Below are 19,297 nucleotides of genomic sequence, written 5' to 3' on the forward strand. Positions count from 1 at the left end.
GGATTTTTTGGTGTGATTTGATCATTTGCAAGTTGTATTTCAGTTTGGTGATGAGCAACCAAGAAGGAGGTTCTAGTTCAAGTTTTGTCTCTCTCTCTCTCTATGTGTGTGTGTGTGTGTGTGTGTGTGTGTATATATATATATATCTTAATTACCTTATAAAGCATTTTTGGTCAAATGCTAAATTTTAAGTCGTACAAACATACAATGCATTTGTACAATCAATTTATGCATTACTAAAAGAGTAGAGTACATATGGTCAACAGTTGAAAATGTCAAATCTCTTATCCCCTTATTTTTAGGCTATTTTGACCCGATTCATTCCTTATCTCCGTATTTCCCCAAATCTCGCAATTTCTGTTCACAAATCTTAGATATATATCGCTGACGTTTCCATTTATAGGGTTTAATTCATCTTTCAGCATTCAACTACCATTATCACACTCGTCGTTTGGCGCGGGTAACGGCTAGTGTGTATGTATATATATATATATATATATATATATATATATATATATATATATATATATATATATATATAGGATATAGATCCGGTGAGAAATTTTTTTTGATAGGAAGGTAAGAAGTTTTTTTTCTACATATTTTTTTGACGAACAAAATAAATGAATCACTAGATGATTCATTTGTAAGATGATTCACAAGAAAAAATTCCCAAAAAAACATCTTTATGATTCATTTTTAAGTAAATTAAGAAAAAAATTATTTTTATGATAATTTTAGTGAATAACAACAAAATCATTGTATAAATGAATCATCGAGATGTTTTTTTGAGAATTTTTTCTTGTGAATCATCTTACAAATGATTCATTTTGTTTGTTTGCGAAAAAAATATGTAGAAATTTTTTTCTTTACCTTCCTACCAAAAATTTACTTCTTATTTGATCTTGACTCTCTCTCTCTCTCTCTCTCTCTATATATATATATATATATATATATATATATATATATATATATATATATATATATATATATTTGATGTCATGGTTTTAAAATATAAAACTTTACACAAGCTAAACTAGATAGACAAGTTGTTTTATATAAATAATAAGATAAAACTATCCGTTTTATTCTTTAATTTAATGGATGGAATTTGTATAATTATTGAATATTTCAAATTTTTATTAATTAATTAAATTTGTTTACATTATTGGAAGAGGATAGTCATTCCACTCGCAAGAGACGAGAAAGATTTTGCAAGTGTTGCTCATAGAAATTTAATAATTCCAAAACAAATTAAAAAAAATCGAAAGATATATATATATATATATATATATATATATATATATATATATATATATATATATATATATATATATATATATATATATATATATATATAATATTTTAGAGTATATTTACCACTTTAAACTCTGCTTGTGATAGGGACCCATGTATATATGATAGTATAGTAGGATACGTCTTTTTAACCCTTTGCAAGTAATGTGCTCAAAATATATGTTCTAAGCTTATTTCTGATTTATTATTATTCAAAATCAATCTGTAAAATAACTATGCTGAAAACGTATAACAAAATAAAAGAATAGATATCAACAACAAACCAGATTACTTTAATAAAATTATAAGTAGTTTTTTGTTATTTAAATAAGAATGTGCTTAAGCCCAGCCTTGAAGAAACTCTTTGATTCCTCATGTGCATTTAAAATAAAATTAAAAACAAATAGGAAAAAGTAAAAGAAAAGGAGGAAAATTTGGTTTGAAGAAATCTCTTGATTCTTGATGTGCATTTAACTCTCATTATTTGTCTTTCACCAAACACACACATAATTCAAAGGCCAAGTCTTGATCTATGTCTTTCACATTAACACTCCTTCTTGCAACATGTTACCTATGTATGTATCTCTTTCATTCCCTTTTGTTTTATTTGATTTTAACATCAAAATTGATCTTAATATCTTCATATGACTCTTTTAAGATGTCAATAAACACCATCAATGCATGGATTGTTATATGGCTTGATATGTTTTTTTGTGCCATTTTCTATTTGATAGCTTAAAATAAGCATGAAAAACTTGTTTTACACAACCAATGTGGTTTGTCTAATGTTTGTTTTAGTAAATATGTAATCTTAATGATTATCTGACCTTTTCAAATGACTATAGGACCCCTACATTAAGCATGTTTAGACAAGCCATGTTCTATTCTTGTCATACTTGGCATTAAGATCATGTGGTTGTTGATGTATCATAGTCAATTGAAATAATCTATTATAGTTCAAGTTACCATTTGTTTTTATACATACAAACTTTTAAAATGACCCGATCTCATTCTTTCTATATGTTGGCCATTTTAACTGACTATTATTTTCGGTTGAAATAATTTAATATAGTTTACTCCATGATATGTATGAGCAAAGTCTCGTGAAAATTGAAACTACTTACATAACTATAATACTATATTACATATTGTTACTTGTTATAACTCAATATTATTTAAAATAGTGATTGTTGCTACTCATAGAGTAACGAAAAAGAACAACTTATCATAAATAGTATTGTCTTTATCCTAGTCTTCTTTTTGTTCATGTTTTTTTTTTTTTTTTTTTTTTTTTTTTTTTTTTTTTTTTGTGCATATTAATGTCCATTCATTTATTTCATTATTTATAAATATTTATATGATAGAGTTAGATTTTTTTTGTCTTACACTGTGAAAACTGATGCCAATAGATTTGTTACACAAAGGTTCGAACAACATGGTTAAAGAACTCAAGTGGCCAATTTCTTGTGCTTTATTACCATTATTTTCAAAATTATTGTATTTAATATGTAAACAATTAAATCCACGAGATTTAATTAATTGACATACTTGGAAACAGATAAAAAAAATTACTAAAAAAAGTCAGCTTAGTCCAAAATAAACAAATTATCCTTTAAAAATTAATAAGATGAGTCCATAATCGTTTCTGTTGCGTTTTCTTTTGAGAGGTCAATTAGGTCAATATCAAATTCTCCTTTTGAAGAGACTAAAATGACCCCATGCTGTGGTATACTGAGAGGTCAATTTGGTCAGATGAGGAGACACCTTTAAGAAGCCTGAAAATGTGACCACTCAAACATGTCTCTCTTGGTGTCTAATTGCCTATTCTCATCAATTCACTTTATTTTATATATATATATATATATATATATATATATATATATATATATATATATATATATATATATATATATATATATATATATATATAAAAAAGTGTTTCTTTAAATAAAATGTTTTGTATTGTATTAATCTCTGAAAATTACATTATTCTTTGTTTTTTTTTTTTTTTTTTGTAGATGTTGTGATGGTAGGGGCTGAAGATACATTATTGTCACCACCGGAAGGCAACATGACCTTTTTGGGTGGTACGAACTGGTGTGTTGCTTCACCTGGTGCATCGCAATCCGATTTACAAAATGCATTGGATTGGGCTTGCGGGTTAGGTATGGCTGATTGTAGTCAAATTAAACCCGGAGGACCGTGTTTTGAACCTGACACGCTATTTTCACATGCATCTTTCGCTTTCAATAATTACTACCAACAAAACGGGAATTCCGATGTTGCTTGCAATTTTGGAGGGAGTGCAACTTTGACAAAGAATGATCCAAGTAAGTTTATTCCAGATGAAATCATCAAACCAAGCGTAGCCAAATTGTTGAGTTTGATTTATTTTTTAAATAAACCAAAATACAACATTTCTGACAACTTACTATATCTTTGGCTTGTTTTGCACGACAGGCTACGGGAAATGCAGCTACACCGCATCTGGGTAAGACGATACTTAGTTCTTTTACATTTTTGTACAACCGAAAAAAAAAAATGATAATATGATTGTAATCTCTAATCATTTTCAAGGAATTGATAATCAGTTCCAAATGAAACTTCATGTTTTAGATTCAAACAAAAAATTCGAACAATCATCCAGTTTGTCATAAAATAATCTATTCGTATAGTATAGCTGGCATGAATAATGTATTATAATATGTCTATAAGTCAATTGATTGTTGCTAAAAGTTTATAAAGTAAAGGCTTAATGTATATTTTTTTTTCCTTCTTCTAGGCCAACAAAATCAGAAGGGGCCTCTATATGGAAGTTAAATTGGTGGAAAAGTGGTGGGATTGTATTGCTTTTGTACATGGGAAGCTAACATTGAATTAGAAGGTAGGGAGGGTGTCTTTGATGTTGGTTTAGGAATCTTCTTATATGTCATTTTTGTAATTTACTTTACTTAAAACTAGAAATAAAGTTTTCTAATTGGATTTTAGTATTCATTATACTATTATGTCAGTTTTCTTTATCATCTGATGTGATAGCCTTGGTTTTTATTTCTTGACACAGTTGAATTGGAACGAATGTGGACAAGGAAATTAGGCTTTTTTTGTAATTTTGCATATTTAAATACGTACCAGTTTACGCTAACCTTCATTTCATTGATTACTTCGTTTAACTTTCTCAATCTTATTAAGTATATGTTTATCTTGATAGATTAAAGTAATGTAGTTTATATAATTATTAAGACTGTTTTTTTTAGTTATATAATTTTATATAAGTAACGGAGAACTTATAACTTACCATAGGGCATAGGCATTTCATTTTTCGAGACCTGAAGCCATCTTGGGCTTATTTAAACCCAACTTTCATTTAGCCCAACACTTGGATGTTATGCAACATTAGTTCGGATATAAGTAAAATACAAAGACATGTTGTTCACTTTGAGCAAATATTGATTTTACCAATTAGAAGTTAACATTAGATATAAAATAACATGCAAATTAAAAATTCATATCCAATAATGAAGTTGCGAAAAATAAAATTTAGGTTTCAATACGTAACCAGAAAATAACAAATATACAATCTAAATGGTTGTCTGGTAGCCTTTTAAATTTTCAATTAATAATAAAACTCTTAATGAGCGTTTAATAGTCTTAGCACAGCCTCTTAATTTATAAGAGAGAGTTTTATCTGAATAAAAAAATGAATGTGTTATCATAATTTTTCAACGAATGTTTTTCTCTTTTCTCTTTCTATTTAACATGATCATCTCTATTTTCTCCGGATCTAGCACTTAAAAAGAAATATAACTTCAACCAATAAATAATTTAAAATACAAGTAATGGGCTTCAATTTCTACAAATTTATGAAATTTAAATTAACAAATCGCATTAGTTTGTCAACAAAAATCTTTTAATCAATTTAGTTGACAGTTTGACACGTATAAAAAGTTAAAAATCTTTTGCAAATAACTCAAAGTAATAAATAGATGGTTATGTACAATTTGCTAGAAGAAATCCAAGCATTAAGTTTTCATAAATTTACCAAAAATCACAAAAAAATAATAATAATGGTAGACATTTTAAAGAGCCGTAAGGCATAGAAAATTAAACATATAACTTTTGACAATTATAGAAAAACCTCAAATAACCATTTTAGGATTTTTAATATAGAGTATATGCACATAGTCACGCTAATGTAAAGTCTAACACACGATAAATGTATTAATCAGGTTCCATAAGGAAGTCCGAACCACATAAAGTTAAACTATGAATTACTATCGAATAGCCAAATTGAAGATGTGTAAAATCATAGAACGGAATTTCACCTACCATGAAAGAATTGAAAATATAAACAAGGATGATAATAATACGTTCACAAAATATATTAGCACAAAATCTCACCAAAAGAAAATTAAACACATAAAATAAACTCATAATCATTTACAAATATGACTGTCTAATTTTCATAAATATAAAAGATAAACCATCTTTAACCACCGCATTTACACAGTATAACATTTTTTTACAAAAATTCTTAAAAAATAGAAGAAAGTGAATATGACCAATTTACAAATTTAGAGAGTGAAATAAAAAAAGTGAGTGACCACACCCTTTGGTCTAAGCACATGTTATCAATCAATAATACATGTTATCAATCAATATTCAATAATGTAATGAAAATTTTAGTACACATCAACAAGCAAGCGAAACATTTAAAAGAAATTATTTCCTCACAACATTATGCAAATGTACAACTACATTATATGCAACAAATAATACGTATGAATTTAAGACGTCTCACATGACTTCCAAAAAAACAAATAATTACACAAGGCATAAAGCTTACATATTTCATGTAGGTTAAAATACTTGACAAGTGAATCAAAGTAATACGCATTACGCAATTGAATCATGAAATATCCGTAGGCGTAGCAAGTTAAATCCAATAATCAAACAAAAGCAGAAAAATCCAACAAAATACTAGTTTACCATCACATTGTACATATACTACAAAAAAATCAAAAAAAAAACTCGAAGGACAAAGTTTTGAATCTCCAAATACCGAGAATGCATTTATCAAATTTGGTGGATAACAATTAAATATGTTTATTTGCACTTTTGGGCTAGCAACATACTCTAAGGCTATTTGGTATGGGTAGCTTCCTACGAGTGGATACAACCACATAAGGGTGTAATTGTCTTGTGGAGTAGAGTCGGTCACGGATGAAGATGAGTGTATTGATTGGCTAAATCTTAAAATGTTAATTTTCCAAACGAATGAACACCTAATTGCTTCGGCAAGAAACAAAAAAGTTTGTGAATTACAAACGTTCGTGAACCGTGGGGTTGAGTTTGTATAATAGTACTTGCTATAAAAAGGTAACGTACGATATATGTAATTATTTATTTAAAATATAATATAATTTTTAATGTTAAATAGGACCTGAAAAGAGTTGAAATATTTCGCGTTGCTCATACCGATAAAAATAGTGTATTTGTTACTGATATAACGGAGCAGCAATACGTAATTTATCATATAATTAAGAATTTATTTATCCTTAATTGTTAATCATTTTTGGAAAACACAAAAACGGTTAGTGGAAGAGCTCTTAAAACGAACACAATGGTTAAATGGTGAAAGAGATTTAGCACCCGTTGAAGAAAGAGCTTGTTTCGAGAGAGTATTAGGTGAACGACGTGGCCATATCAGAGGCATCGGCCTAAAATCTTCTGCTATATCGCCGATTGCACAATCATCGCAGCTACCACCACGGTCATATCAGAGGCATCGGCCTAAAACCTTTACTGAAATTATTATAAAGGCACACTTTTTGAAATTATTATAAAATCTTCCCTTTCTTTCTTGTAGTTATACTTATAGCATAACTTTTTGAAATTATTATAAAGGCACACATCCAAATATTTCATAAGTATAGATTAATAAAAGCTCCAATGATAAGTTTTAGAACATTTTAACGTTTACAGTTTTGATTTTTTTTTTGGTTGTAAGGGAGGAGGGAGTCGTTTCCACCGAACTTACTTAACCCATTGTCATATCAGTTTTTCTCTTTGATTTTTCTTCATCTTTTCCAACCCACAACATACGAAAATCCGATCTTTCTCAACCCACTCAATTAAAAAATACTAAACAACCAAGGTACAAATCTTAAAACACATGGTACAAGTGAAAATGAGAAAGAGAAAGTAGATAGAGAGGATGAAGTGGGTTCGTGAAACCAATTAAACTACCCGCCGAAGAGGAAGTGGTACCGGCAATAACTCTATTGCTAATTAAGATTTTACCTTGATTATTTTGTATATTTTTTTAATTAAGTGGGTTGAGTATGTTGAGAAATATAGGATTTCCATGTGTTGTGGGTTCAGAAAGATAAAGAAAAATCAAAAAGAAAAATTGATGTGGCAATGGGTTCAGTGGGTTCGATGGGTTCAATGGGAACGATTCCCTCCTCCCTAATAATTAGTTTTTAAAAAACAGATAAAATTTTGTTAAAATAAGTCTTGACTTTTAAAAGATAAACGTAAAAATCCTTAATTATCATGGACCATAGAATTACAATTATCTAAGTATAATGTTTGAAATCCCACTATCCAAAAACTTCGTAAATACATGATTTAGGGATATTTTTGTTAAGAACTTAAGATGTCTAACGAAAGAAAATAAAAAAATAAAGATACAGTTATATTATTAAAAAATATAAAATAATAACCAATACAATCTAGTGGATATAGAGTGACCAACCACAGATAGCCATGTGGACATCAAGGATCATAGTTTATCCTACTTCAAGTTTCCATGGCCATAAACCCTTTCTCTTTCATGTAGCTTCTGCTTTAAGATCATTCACAAATCCATTTTTCAAACTCAAAGAAAATCACAAATGGCAACTGCTCTCATGTCTTCTCTCCCTCAATTCACTGGCCTCAAAGCCACCTCACCATCACCCACCCCAATCCAAAGCATGGTAAGTTTAGTCTACTTCTTGTAATAGTTTTTTTTTTTAATCATTGTGTCGATTTTTTGTTTTTAAATTAACAAATGTCTTGTGTAGAAACATGAAAAAAGTCATCTTATATTGCCAAAAACAATATGTAACTGGTAAAATTGCTTTTATGCGTTGAAATGAATCGGTGCGCGGGTTGACATGATTTGTCCAAGTTCTTTTCGTTGTTAAAAATTGCAAGTATATTAGATATAATGACAAAAATTATATTATTATAATAATATATTAAAATTTGAGTATACACAAAAATCCATTTTTAAGCAACTTTTACCTTGTTACTACAAGCTATAAATATTTTTACCGACCTCTAGTTTGCAGCAAGTCAAAATAAGGTAATTCAACAAGTCAACCATGATCGGCCCTTTTTCGTTGTTGCAAACTAATAGTGATTGTTTCATAAATGAGAAAGTAAATTTGTAAGAACGAATGGTTTGTGTAGATATATAAATATGAAAAAACCATCAAATATGTATGTTTGATTAAATGTAGTGGTTTATTATAATAAAAAGGTCAATATATAATACCCAAAAAGTTCATATGTTTCTTAAATAAAAATGTTGATCAACTTACCATTTGATAATAATAAATAAATAATTAATTAATTAATTAATGTTTTTTGGAGGAATTTCAATTTACTAGTAATCACTCAAGTGCTTTGTTTTTTGTTTGTTCTGATTATGCAACGACATCAAATGTTTATAAATCTTATATCCCTCTTAGTAACTAATTTATATATTATAAAAAACACCGTTTGTATTTTCGATCATCGTTATTTTTCACATGTTATACTTAAAACTGATGTGGCTATAAACATACAACCATGTGACAGGTAGCATTACCAATGAAGGCCAAGGGAAAGGGAAAGGGAGCTTTAGGTGTTCGTTGTGATTTCATTGGGTCATCCACAAATTTGGTAAATTATTTCTATTTATATACAATTATTATATCAAATGCATACATGACAATAAAACGAATAGTTGAGAGTTTCTATATGCTAATTGTCTGGATATATAGATCATGGTGACATCAACAACCTTGATGTTGTTTGCTGGTCGATTTGGATTGGCACCATCAGCAAACAGGAAGGCAACTGCGGGGCTAAAGCTTGAGGTAAGGGATTCAGGACTCCAAACTGGCGACCCTGCTGGCTTCACGCTTGCTGATACTTTAGCTTGTGGGACTGTTGGTCATATTATTGGTGTTGGTGTTGTTTTGGGTCTCAAGAACATTGGTGCTATCTAGACTCGATCGATCCTTGGAAACAAACTTTCATGTTAATAACATTTTCGTGATTGTTTAATTTCTCTTTAGAGTTATGTTTGTTTGTTGTGGAGTTTAAATTGTTTATGTAAAGATATGGAGAACCACTAAAACTAATATGCACATAACTCCAACATACATGCATGTTTATTGAAAAGAATGCATGTAGTAAAAAGTTAATCGACTGGTAAATAAATTTCTGGTGTGTTCATGATTTCAAGGCGACTTAAAAAAGGCTCTTGGAGGAGTTGAATACAAAATAGTAGGAAAATGACATAATTGCCTTCATGATATCATCAAAGAATGAAAGAGAATTATGATAGTTTAATGCAAACTTCATTTGTTTTCTTTCATGTTGGAAAAATGGAATTTACCCATTTTCCAAAAATGGGGTTTTCCCAAATTTTGACATAAATTCAGAATTCTATACATTGATGGATAAATGTTAAATGTTTATGTTCTACTCCATAATACCTTTGTTTTGGTATATTGAACATCCAATGAATGTGAAATTTATCATCAAATTATGGTAGTTGAGAGAGTTGGATAAAAACATAGGTGGGAGAGCTAAAAGAAAATGTGTTTATATGTATGTACAAAGGTTTCTTAGTTGTGTAAACTTTATTACCAAAGCCCTTTTTGCATGCATAGAGGTATGTAAATGCAAAACCTGAAATTGGCTTCGGCTAACTAATCTTTTGTGAAAATGTGTCCTAGGAACATAAATGCACCGCTAATTGATCAAAAAAGTTCATAATCTTTTCGTTACAAGAATTTTAATTCATTTTATTATTAAAAACAGTTATGGCTTAATTTTTGGTCAGTTACGTACATTTATGTTATTACGAAAAAAAGAAAATGACACTATAGCTCACAAACCTTTTAGGGTTGATCATTTTAATCACTTAATTTTTTTCGTGATTATATTACTTATGAAGGAACTAAGTTGTGGGCAACCTATCCTTTTAGTCCCTTTATTTGTTTTAATTGGTTTGGATGACAGACAATAACATTTTCTTCCTTTTCTCTGGTTAGAAAGAGACCACACACATAAATATTTCCTTCTTTCTTCTTATATTTTACTCAAAAACAAACCGATGGCTTATGTTTTTGGTTATGTGAAAAACAATAGAAGGGGTGGTGGTTGTTTGGTGATGCTCGACTTTAAGAAAACGAAGGTAGAGATGGTGGTTCCGGTTTGTGAGAAACACGAATGCAATAGGTGGCTTTATTTGTGGTGGTGGCTTTGGGTTAAACCAGAGGTGGCAGTGGATACCGGTGTTGGTTTGTGGGAGGTAAACTCACAGTGATTTTTGTTTCCGGTCGGTATAAGGTGGTCGTTTCCTGTTTAGAGGTTTGGCTATGGTGTTGGTGATGGTTTTTCACGAAGGGGATGACAAGAGATGCACACAAAATCCGGATCCATGAAATGAAACCGATCCGATCCGAAAACCGGTTTTGACCAAACCGGATCGGATTAAACCGGTGACCGAATTTAAACCGGTTTGACTTTTCTGACTCAAAATCGGATTTATAAACAAATGTATACAAACATGTTTTTATAATATATATATATATATATATATATATATATATATATATATATATATATATATATATATATATATATAGGTAAGGGTTATTTGGAATACAAAAAAAACCCTAAAAATCATATATATATATATATATATATATATATATATATATATATATATATGTGTGTGTGTGTGTGTGTGTGTACATTTTTTTTTATAAAAACGGATTTGTATATATTTATGTATTTAACATATACCTATTTTTATAAATAGGTATTTCGTATACAAAAAGGTTTTTTTAATAATATTTTATATATAAAATATTTGTGAAAACATGTTTTTTTTATATAAATATGATTTTTTTAAAGAAAAAAATATTCAATTTTTTTTTGAGGAAAAATGTTGTAAAAAAACAACAATTATAATTAATTCATAACAAAATTTTGAAATCTATACCAAAATGGTAAAATTTGTATCAAATTTGTAATAAATTTAAAATATATGCCAAAAATATAAATTTTAAACCAAATTTGTAATAAAATTTGAAATTTGTATATAAAATATGTAGTTTTTGAAATTAAATAACCTGTTGAGTAGGTAAAATTGTTAAATTTAATACGATTATTAGTTTTTAGAACTTAATTGAATTAAAAAAAGATATAAAAAATAAATCGATTATAAAACCAATATGTAAATATATTTTTATAGTTTTCTTTTACTTATATTTTTAGGATGGTTATTAATTCGTATAAAAATATATTATTATCAAGTATGAAGAATGTATAAGGTAAACAATAATCAGTTTCCAGTTAAAATACCAGTGTGGTTACTGGTTAGGTCTAGAAGAGTTGGGCCCTTTAGCCATATTTATATCTAGAAGAGCGACTCTTTAGCGGCAGAGTGAACCCCTAACTAGCGATCGAAAACGTCGTCGTACGGACCATCGCATCGGCGAAATAATAGGTAAGCATCGACCTTAGTTTGGCTTGCAGAAATCGAAGAAGAGAGGAGGGAGAGAGAAAGGGTTTTAGGGTTCCATTTTAGCAAGAGATCTCCAGTCCTGTAAAGGGAGATGAGTACGTATAATTACGTCGTCACGGCTCACAAGCCAACGAATGTCACTCATTCATGCGTCGGCAATTTCACTGGCCCTCAAGAACTCAATCTTATTATCGCGTAAGTTTTCCTCTTTGTATTTTGGGTTTCACCTCGTAAATTTCGTTGAAATTCGTAGTGTTTATGAAAATCTGCTAAAAATTGCGTGTTATGGATTGGGCGCTGAAAATTGAGCTATTATGTGTGAAACTTGATGATTCTTTGAGGAAAATTAATCATATTAGAGCTCTCGTTAATATTCTGTTGAAAATTTCCATGAAAAAGATGTAATTACTGCTTAAGAGGCTGAAAAACGACAATCGTGTTTTACTTGCAAAAAGACTATGGTAGAAGATTAATTCAGATTGGGACATGGGGCGTATATTCTTTTAACTAGGTTTGCTCTCGAGTATTTATAGTCCTTTATAGGTGATACTGAGCTTCGGTCAACATCTTTAGTTGCTCTGAAATATATGGAGCTGTATGCTAACAAACAATTACCTAGGAGATAATAGACATGGTGGGAAGAAAGGAGCCCTTCGCTGTTAAATTTGAAAACAAGGTTTAAATGTATACAAAATACATGTATCTGTACATATTTGTGTCTATGTGTATATAAATACATGTGTATTGGTTTTCCATTTGATCAATAATGGGATTGACCTAAGAATTCAAAGTTTATTTTTGGGCAATTAAGAGTGAGAATATAGGCTGGGAATTCATTGTGTGAAATTGATGTCACAACCTTTTTTCCCAATTACTTTTTGGTAAAATTGGACTTCTGAATCGCATAATCTTATGAATAATTTTTTTCACCTTCATTTGTTCCAGGAAATGTACACGTATCGAGATTCATTTACTCACTCCTCAAGGCCTGCAGGTGGGTTTATACATACATTTTTTTCTCTAATCACTGTGCATCCAAAGTTTATGTCTGCAACTATGATATAATTCTGAATTTGATTTTATGCAGCCTATGTTGGATGTGCCAATATACGGAAGAATTGCAACACTAGAACTTTTCAGACCTCACGTGAGTCAACTAATTCATAGCTTTCAAAGAAAGATATTATAACATTTTTGTCTTGCATCATTCATACCATGATTTTATGTATATATTTGCTTTATTGAAGGGTGAAACACAAGACCTTCTGTTTATTGCAACAGAAAGATACAAGTTTTGTGTTCTTCAGTGGGATGCTGATGCAAATGAGGTTCTTACAAGGTTTGGACCTAGAACAAAGTTATATTATTCTCAAAAACACATTCATAGTCTTACAAATTTGTTTATCATCTTTATAGAGCAATGGGTGATGTGTCAGATCGAATAGGAAGACCTACAGACAATGGCCAGGTACATATTGAGTTTGAATCATACGTATATGAGTATATCTTGCAATGGCTTATCTTTCTTCCCACTTTTTTGATATTTGTAGATAGGCATAATCGACCCAGACTGCAGACTCATTGGACTCCATCTGTATGATGGATTATTCAAGGTATTTGCTTGCATATCTTTTTGATTTTTGAGGTTATTTAGCTTTTCAAGTCCAGTTAGAAACTAGTACTATTCTTTTCTTCAGGTCATTCCATTCGATAACAAAGGACAGCTCAAAGAAGCTTTCAACATCAGGCTTGAAGAACTTCAAGTTTTGGATATCAAATTTCTCTATGGTTGTCCAAAGCCTACAATTGTTGTTCTTTATCAGGTTAACTTGCATTCAAATCCCTCATGCTGTTTCATTATTTACTTCCTTCTTATATTCAATCCTTTGGGGAGTTCTCTTTTCTTGCTTAAATGATAGAAATAACAATAAAAAAAGAATTTGGTACAAATGTAACACCATTTCAGGAATCTTATAGCATTACTTGTTGGTTTCAGGATAACAAAGATGCTCGACATGTAAAAACATATGAGGTTTCTTTAAAAGATAAAGACTTTGTTGAAGGTCCATGGTCTCAGAACAATCTTGATAATGGGGCTGATTTGCTGATACCAGTTCCACCACCTTTTTGTGGTGTGTTAATCATTGGGGAAGAGACAATTGTGTACTGCAGTGCCTCTGCTTTTAAAGCAATACCAATTAGACCTGTAAGTCAAACAATCTTTTCTTTTCTTCTCTTTTAATCATTTGATGTTAATATTTGAGGCTAAATATACAAAATGGCAACATATTTTCACTTTTAACTGATGCATTGTGTCATAAACTTGCAGTCTATTACTAGAGCATATGGAAGGGTGGATGCAGATGGTTCCAGGTATTTACTTGGTGACCATAGTGGCCTTCTTCACTTACTTGTCATCGCCCATGAGAAAGAAAAGTGAGTTATAATTCTACTTTTTGTCATATATACCATTAAATAGTGTTCCCAGTTGTTCTAAAAGATACCCTTTCTCTTCATTGTTTTAGAGTTACTGGACTTAAAATTGAGCTTCTAGGGGAAACTTCTATTGCATCAACTATATCATATCTTGATAATGCATTTGTGTATGTTGGATCAAGTTATGGAGATTCCCAGGTTTGTAAAAAATTTCATCACATAAAAATATCAATAATGTCGAATGTTAATTTAATTTAACATTTTCTAATTACTTGTTGCAGCTTATCAAGTTGAATCTCCAACCTGATACAAAAGGCTCTTATGTGGAAGTTCTAGAAAGGTATGTCAACTTAGGTCCAATTGTTGACTTTTGTGTGGTTGACTTAGAGAGACAAGGTCAAGGGCAAGTTGTTACTTGCTCAGGAGCATATAAAGATGGTTCCCTTCGCATTGTTAGAAATGGAATTGGGATAAACGAACAGGTAAAGATTAAACAAAATCTTTTTTTTGGTAATACATGAATACTTTGTAAGTTTGATTATTTAAATTTTTATAAAAATATTCCATTTTTAGGCCTCTGTGGAGCTACAAGGTATCAAAGGAATGTGGTCACTAAGATCAGCAACAGACGACATTTATGACACATTTTTGGTTGTTAGCTTCATCAGTGAGACTCGAATATTGGCAATGAATTTAGAGGATGAATTAGAGGAAACTGAGATTGAAGGTTTTTGTTCTCAAGTACAAACTTTATTCTGTCATGATGCTATCCACAATCAACTTGTTCAGGTATAATTATCTAAATATTTTGCTATTATATATATACCCCATTTAATTAAATTTTCATTCTTTCAGGTTACTTCAAGCTCAGTGAGACTGGTGAGTTCAAGTTCAGGAGAGCTACGAAACGAATGGCATGCACCCAATGACTACTCTATAAATGTCGCCACTGCTAACGCTACTCAGGTATAACCAAGGGTATTTTGGTCTTTTTATAACTAAGTTTTACTAATCTTTTTTAAGTTCCATAACAGGTTCTTTTGGCTACTAGAGGTGGCCATCTGGTTTACCTTGAAATTGGTGATGGTGTTTTAGTAGAAAAAAAACATGCAGAACTGAAATATGATATCTCATGTCTTGACATAAACCCCATTGGTGAAAATCCAAATTATAGTAATCTTGCTGCAGTTGGGATGTGGACTGATATTAGTGTCAAGATATTTTCACTACCCGATTTAAATCTCATCACTGAAGAACATCTAGGTGGAGAAATAATACCGCGTTCTGTTCTTCTTTGTGCCTTTGAAGGGGTATGAATATATGATTCTCATCTCATCTTCATCTTCATCTTCATCTATGAGAGCAAATTAATTTGTATCTAACTTTTTTAATGTTTAATTGCAGATACCTTACTTGTTGTGTGCACTTGGAGATGGACATCTTTTGAACTTTCTACTCAACACAAACACAGGGGAATTAACAGACAGGAAAAAGGTGTCACTTGGGACACAACCAATAACTTTGAGGACATTTTCATCAAAGAGTACAACTCATGTTTTTGCAGCCTCTGATAGACCAACAGTTATATACAGCAGTAATAAAAAATTACTCTACAGCAATGTAAACCTGAAAGAAGTCAGTCACATGTGCCCTTTCAATTCTGCTGCTTTTCCTGACAGGTGATTGATTGATTGATTGATTATCTTTATGGTTATTGTATTATCCTAACACTAACAGGGCTATTTTGTTTGTTTAACAGTCTTGCTATTGCAAAAGAGGGTGAGTTGACAATTGGCACAATCGATGATATTCAGAAGCTTCATATCCGGTCGATTCCTCTTGGAGAACATGCAAGGCGCATCTGTCATCAAGAACAATCTCGGACATTTGCAATATGTAGTTTGAAGTACAATCAATCAAGCACAGAAGATTCCGAGATGCATTTTATCCGGTTGTTGGATGATCAAACATTCGATTTCATATCAACCTACTCACTTGACCAATTTGAGTATGGATGTTCCATCTTGAATTGCTCTTTCTCAGACGATAATAACGCATACTACTGTGTTGGGACAGCTTATGTTATGCCAGAGGAAAACGAGCCAACAAAGGGGCGTATATTGGTTTTCATGGTGGAAGATAGGAAGCTACAGCTAGTAGCTGAGAAAGAAACCAAAGGCGCTGTTTACTCTTTAAATGCTTTCAATGGTAAACTCCTTGCTGCTATAAATCAAAAAATCCAGCTCTACAAATGGATGCTCCGTGACGATGGGACCCGCGAATTACAATCCGAATGTGGACACCATGGCCATATTCTCGCTCTCTATGTACAAACTCGTGGGGATTTCATTGTTGTTGGTGATCTCATGAAATCAATCTCACTCTTAATATACAAGGTAACATTATATTATAAGTTATGATATTTATTTATATCAAGTAAAAAACAAATAGCTTATGAGATTAAGTGTATGATTTTCAGCATGAAGAAGGTGCGATAGAGGAGCGGGCCCGCGACTACAACGCGAATTGGATGTCGGCGGTTGAGATTTTGGACGATGATATTTACCTGGGAGCCGAAAACAATTTTAACCTTTTTACGGTCCGTAAAAACAGTGAAGGAGCTACGGATGAAGAACGGGGGCGTTTGGAAGTGGTAGGTGAATATCATTTGGGTGAATTTGTGAACAGATTCCAACATGGATCACTTGTGATGCGGCTTCCTGATTCGGATGTGGGGAAGATTCCGACTATAATCTTTGGAACTGTGAATGGCGTGATTGGGGTTATTGCTTCGTTGCCTCAAGATCAGTATGTGTTTATGGAGAGGCTTCAGACGAATTTGAGGAAGGTGATAAAAGGGGTTGGGGGGTTGAGTCATGAACAATGGAGGTCGTTTTATAGTGAGAAGAAGACTGTGGATTCGAGGAATTTCTTGGATGGGGATTTGATTGAGTCGTTTCTTGATCTTGGAAGGAGTAGAATGGAGGAGATTTCTAAGGTTATGAGTGTTTCGGTTGAGGAACTTATGAAGAGAGTAGAAGAGTTGACTAGGTTGCATTAATGAAACAAGTTTGTTTCCAAACTTTGATATGGAATGTTGCTACTCCTTTTTTTTTTTTTTTAATGTTGGTTTGTATTTTGTGATCATGTTGCATAATGGAAATGAAAAGAGAGTATGTTGTTGGTGTGAAATTTATCTTTTGCTTTTTTTTTTTTTTTTTATGGTAATATAGGTGTATACTAGTTGGGCCCAGTTCGGAATTGTTGGGATAATGGTTTGGTTTGCTTAGATGGACCTAACTGGATAAAGTTTTTTAGGGAAACTTTTTACCATGAGGATGAAGTAGCCATTTGAATTGCTATTTTAGCTATGTATGTATATCTTTATTGGTTATCCCTCCTTTTTTCCTAACATGAAAATATGATAGATTCAATGTGAAAAAATACCGATTAGAAAGATAGATGACAGCACATGTGAAACAACTAGCATTTTGGCAGAGCATGGTTATACTTATACCAGATTTCCGGCTCCCATCACTGCCACCTTGGTTATTTCAGCCAAAACCTATGCAATAGGTTTGAAAGACTACAGGTCATGGAATCATAATACAAGCGATTCAAATAGAAGATAAGAGGAATACATGACTTTAAGTTGGCGATGTTGTATTTCAAACTTGATAGACAAACCATTTGGTGATTAGTATTGTAAACTAATATTGAATAGCTAGTGACAAATAATAAATTATTTTATTATTATTTAATTATCAAGTTTCGTCTGGAAACCAGTTTGATCATTCTATATGATCGTAAGAAATGTAGAACGAGACTGGCTCATTGTCAGATGAATTAAAAAGATGAGATAAAAGTTAAAACCCAACTTGAAAGTTGCAGACAGTAGCTACAAGAAATAACTCATGTCCTTATAAGTTTTTATGTGTTTTGATGGCTGTAAACTGCTACATAGAACCCTGAGATTTAATGCATTTATCATTCATTCCAATAACAATGTAACAACTGATAAACGCAAAACGACTACTCAGAAAACATGAAGAAATCTACATTGTAGAGGGAGAGAGGAGAGAGCAAAAAAGGCTACGGTTTTGAGGTGTGGAATAAATGAGATGAGACCTAAGAGGTCCTATTCATACTAACACGAAAAATCCAAAATCCCCAAACAAGTGATGCCATGTCGATCAAGATTGGGAGAGTTTGTCATGTTGATGTCGGCGTAAAGAAGCTTACGGGGAGGATATAATAAAAGGAGAGTCGACAATGACGACTAAGGTTGAAGAGAAAGTCAAGTTTTTAAAGAGATTGTATGGAAAAAGGATTATGCTATGATATTATAAAAATTGCTATTTTTCAATGATCAGTCATCTATCATCAAATATAATAAATAGAAGTTTAAATTGCCTAATGGGTTATACATATAACATATATAGTAACGGTGCTATTTGACCTTCTAAGAGATTTTTCAACCACAAACATATGGTGATTGTTTAACACCAAAATGGTGTTTAAATTACAATCAAACTCTAAAAGGGAATATGACTTATTAAGGTAATTAGCTTTTCGCTATGTTTACATCTAGGTAACTATCTATTTTTTGTATATATCTAGGTAACAAAGTTGTTGTAAATGTTCACATATAATCATTATGACCTGCTATGGCAAGTTAAATTCTAGATGTGAACGCTTCCAACAAGTTCGTTACCTAGATGTGTACAAAAAAAATTACTCAAATATGAACAAAACGGAAAGTAAAAATTA

At 31.2% G+C, this 19,297-nt stretch overlaps 3 protein-coding genes across 5 annotated transcripts; all 3 read left to right on the forward strand.

Annotated features, from left to right (window-relative positions):
- Positions 1-1,774: 1,774 nt before the first annotated feature.
- LOC145005780 (glucan endo-1,3-beta-glucosidase 13-like) lies at positions 1,775-4,456 on the forward strand. 3 transcript variants are annotated; one of them, XM_078964887.1, is made up of 5 exons: positions 1,775-1,871; positions 3,315-3,626; positions 3,757-3,787; positions 4,079-4,180; positions 4,358-4,456. In XM_078964887.1, the coding sequence occupies exons 1-4, from the start codon at positions 1,829-1,831 to the stop codon at positions 4,164-4,166; spliced, it is 474 nt and encodes a 157-aa protein (XP_078821013.1). In that variant the 5' UTR covers positions 1,775-1,828; the 3' UTR covers positions 4,167-4,180; positions 4,358-4,456. The 3 variants fall into 3 exon arrangements, with proteins under 3 accessions (XP_078821013.1, XP_078821012.1, XP_078821014.1); XM_078964886.1 differs by lacking the exon at positions 4,358-4,456 and having other exon boundaries at positions 4,079-4,283; XM_078964888.1 differs by lacking the exons at positions 1,775-1,871; positions 4,358-4,456 and adding an exon at positions 2,651-3,079 and having other exon boundaries at positions 4,079-4,283.
- Positions 4,457-8,119: 3,663 nt separating this feature from the next.
- Positions 8,120-9,615, forward strand: PSAK (photosystem I subunit K). Its single transcript, XM_078963337.1, has 3 exons — positions 8,120-8,276; positions 9,145-9,228; positions 9,330-9,615. The coding sequence occupies exons 1-3, from the start codon at positions 8,193-8,195 to the stop codon at positions 9,555-9,557; spliced, it is 396 nt and encodes a 131-aa protein (XP_078819463.1). The 5' UTR covers positions 8,120-8,192; the 3' UTR covers positions 9,558-9,615.
- A 2,334-nt stretch (positions 9,616-11,949) lies between these two features.
- Positions 11,950-17,719, forward strand: LOC145007575 (DNA damage-binding protein 1). Its single transcript, XM_078966492.1, has 17 exons — positions 11,950-12,286; positions 13,037-13,085; positions 13,179-13,238; positions 13,339-13,430; positions 13,508-13,559; positions 13,642-13,704; positions 13,789-13,914; positions 14,088-14,297; positions 14,421-14,527; positions 14,617-14,725; positions 14,809-15,009; positions 15,101-15,316; positions 15,383-15,493; positions 15,562-15,837; positions 15,932-16,206; positions 16,287-16,923; positions 17,007-17,719. Exons 1-17 carry the CDS (start codon positions 12,183-12,185, stop codon positions 17,586-17,588), a joined length of 3,270 nt encoding a protein of 1,089 aa, XP_078822618.1. The 5' UTR covers positions 11,950-12,182; the 3' UTR covers positions 17,589-17,719.
- The last annotated feature ends 1,578 nt before the right edge of the window (positions 17,720-19,297 follow it).

This window comes from Lactuca saligna, chromosome 7, assembly GCF_052625555.1.
Source record: "Lactuca saligna cultivar CGN05327 chromosome 7, ASM5262555v1, whole genome shotgun sequence".
Classification (NCBI taxonomy): domain Eukaryota; kingdom Viridiplantae; phylum Streptophyta; class Magnoliopsida; order Asterales; family Asteraceae; genus Lactuca; species Lactuca saligna.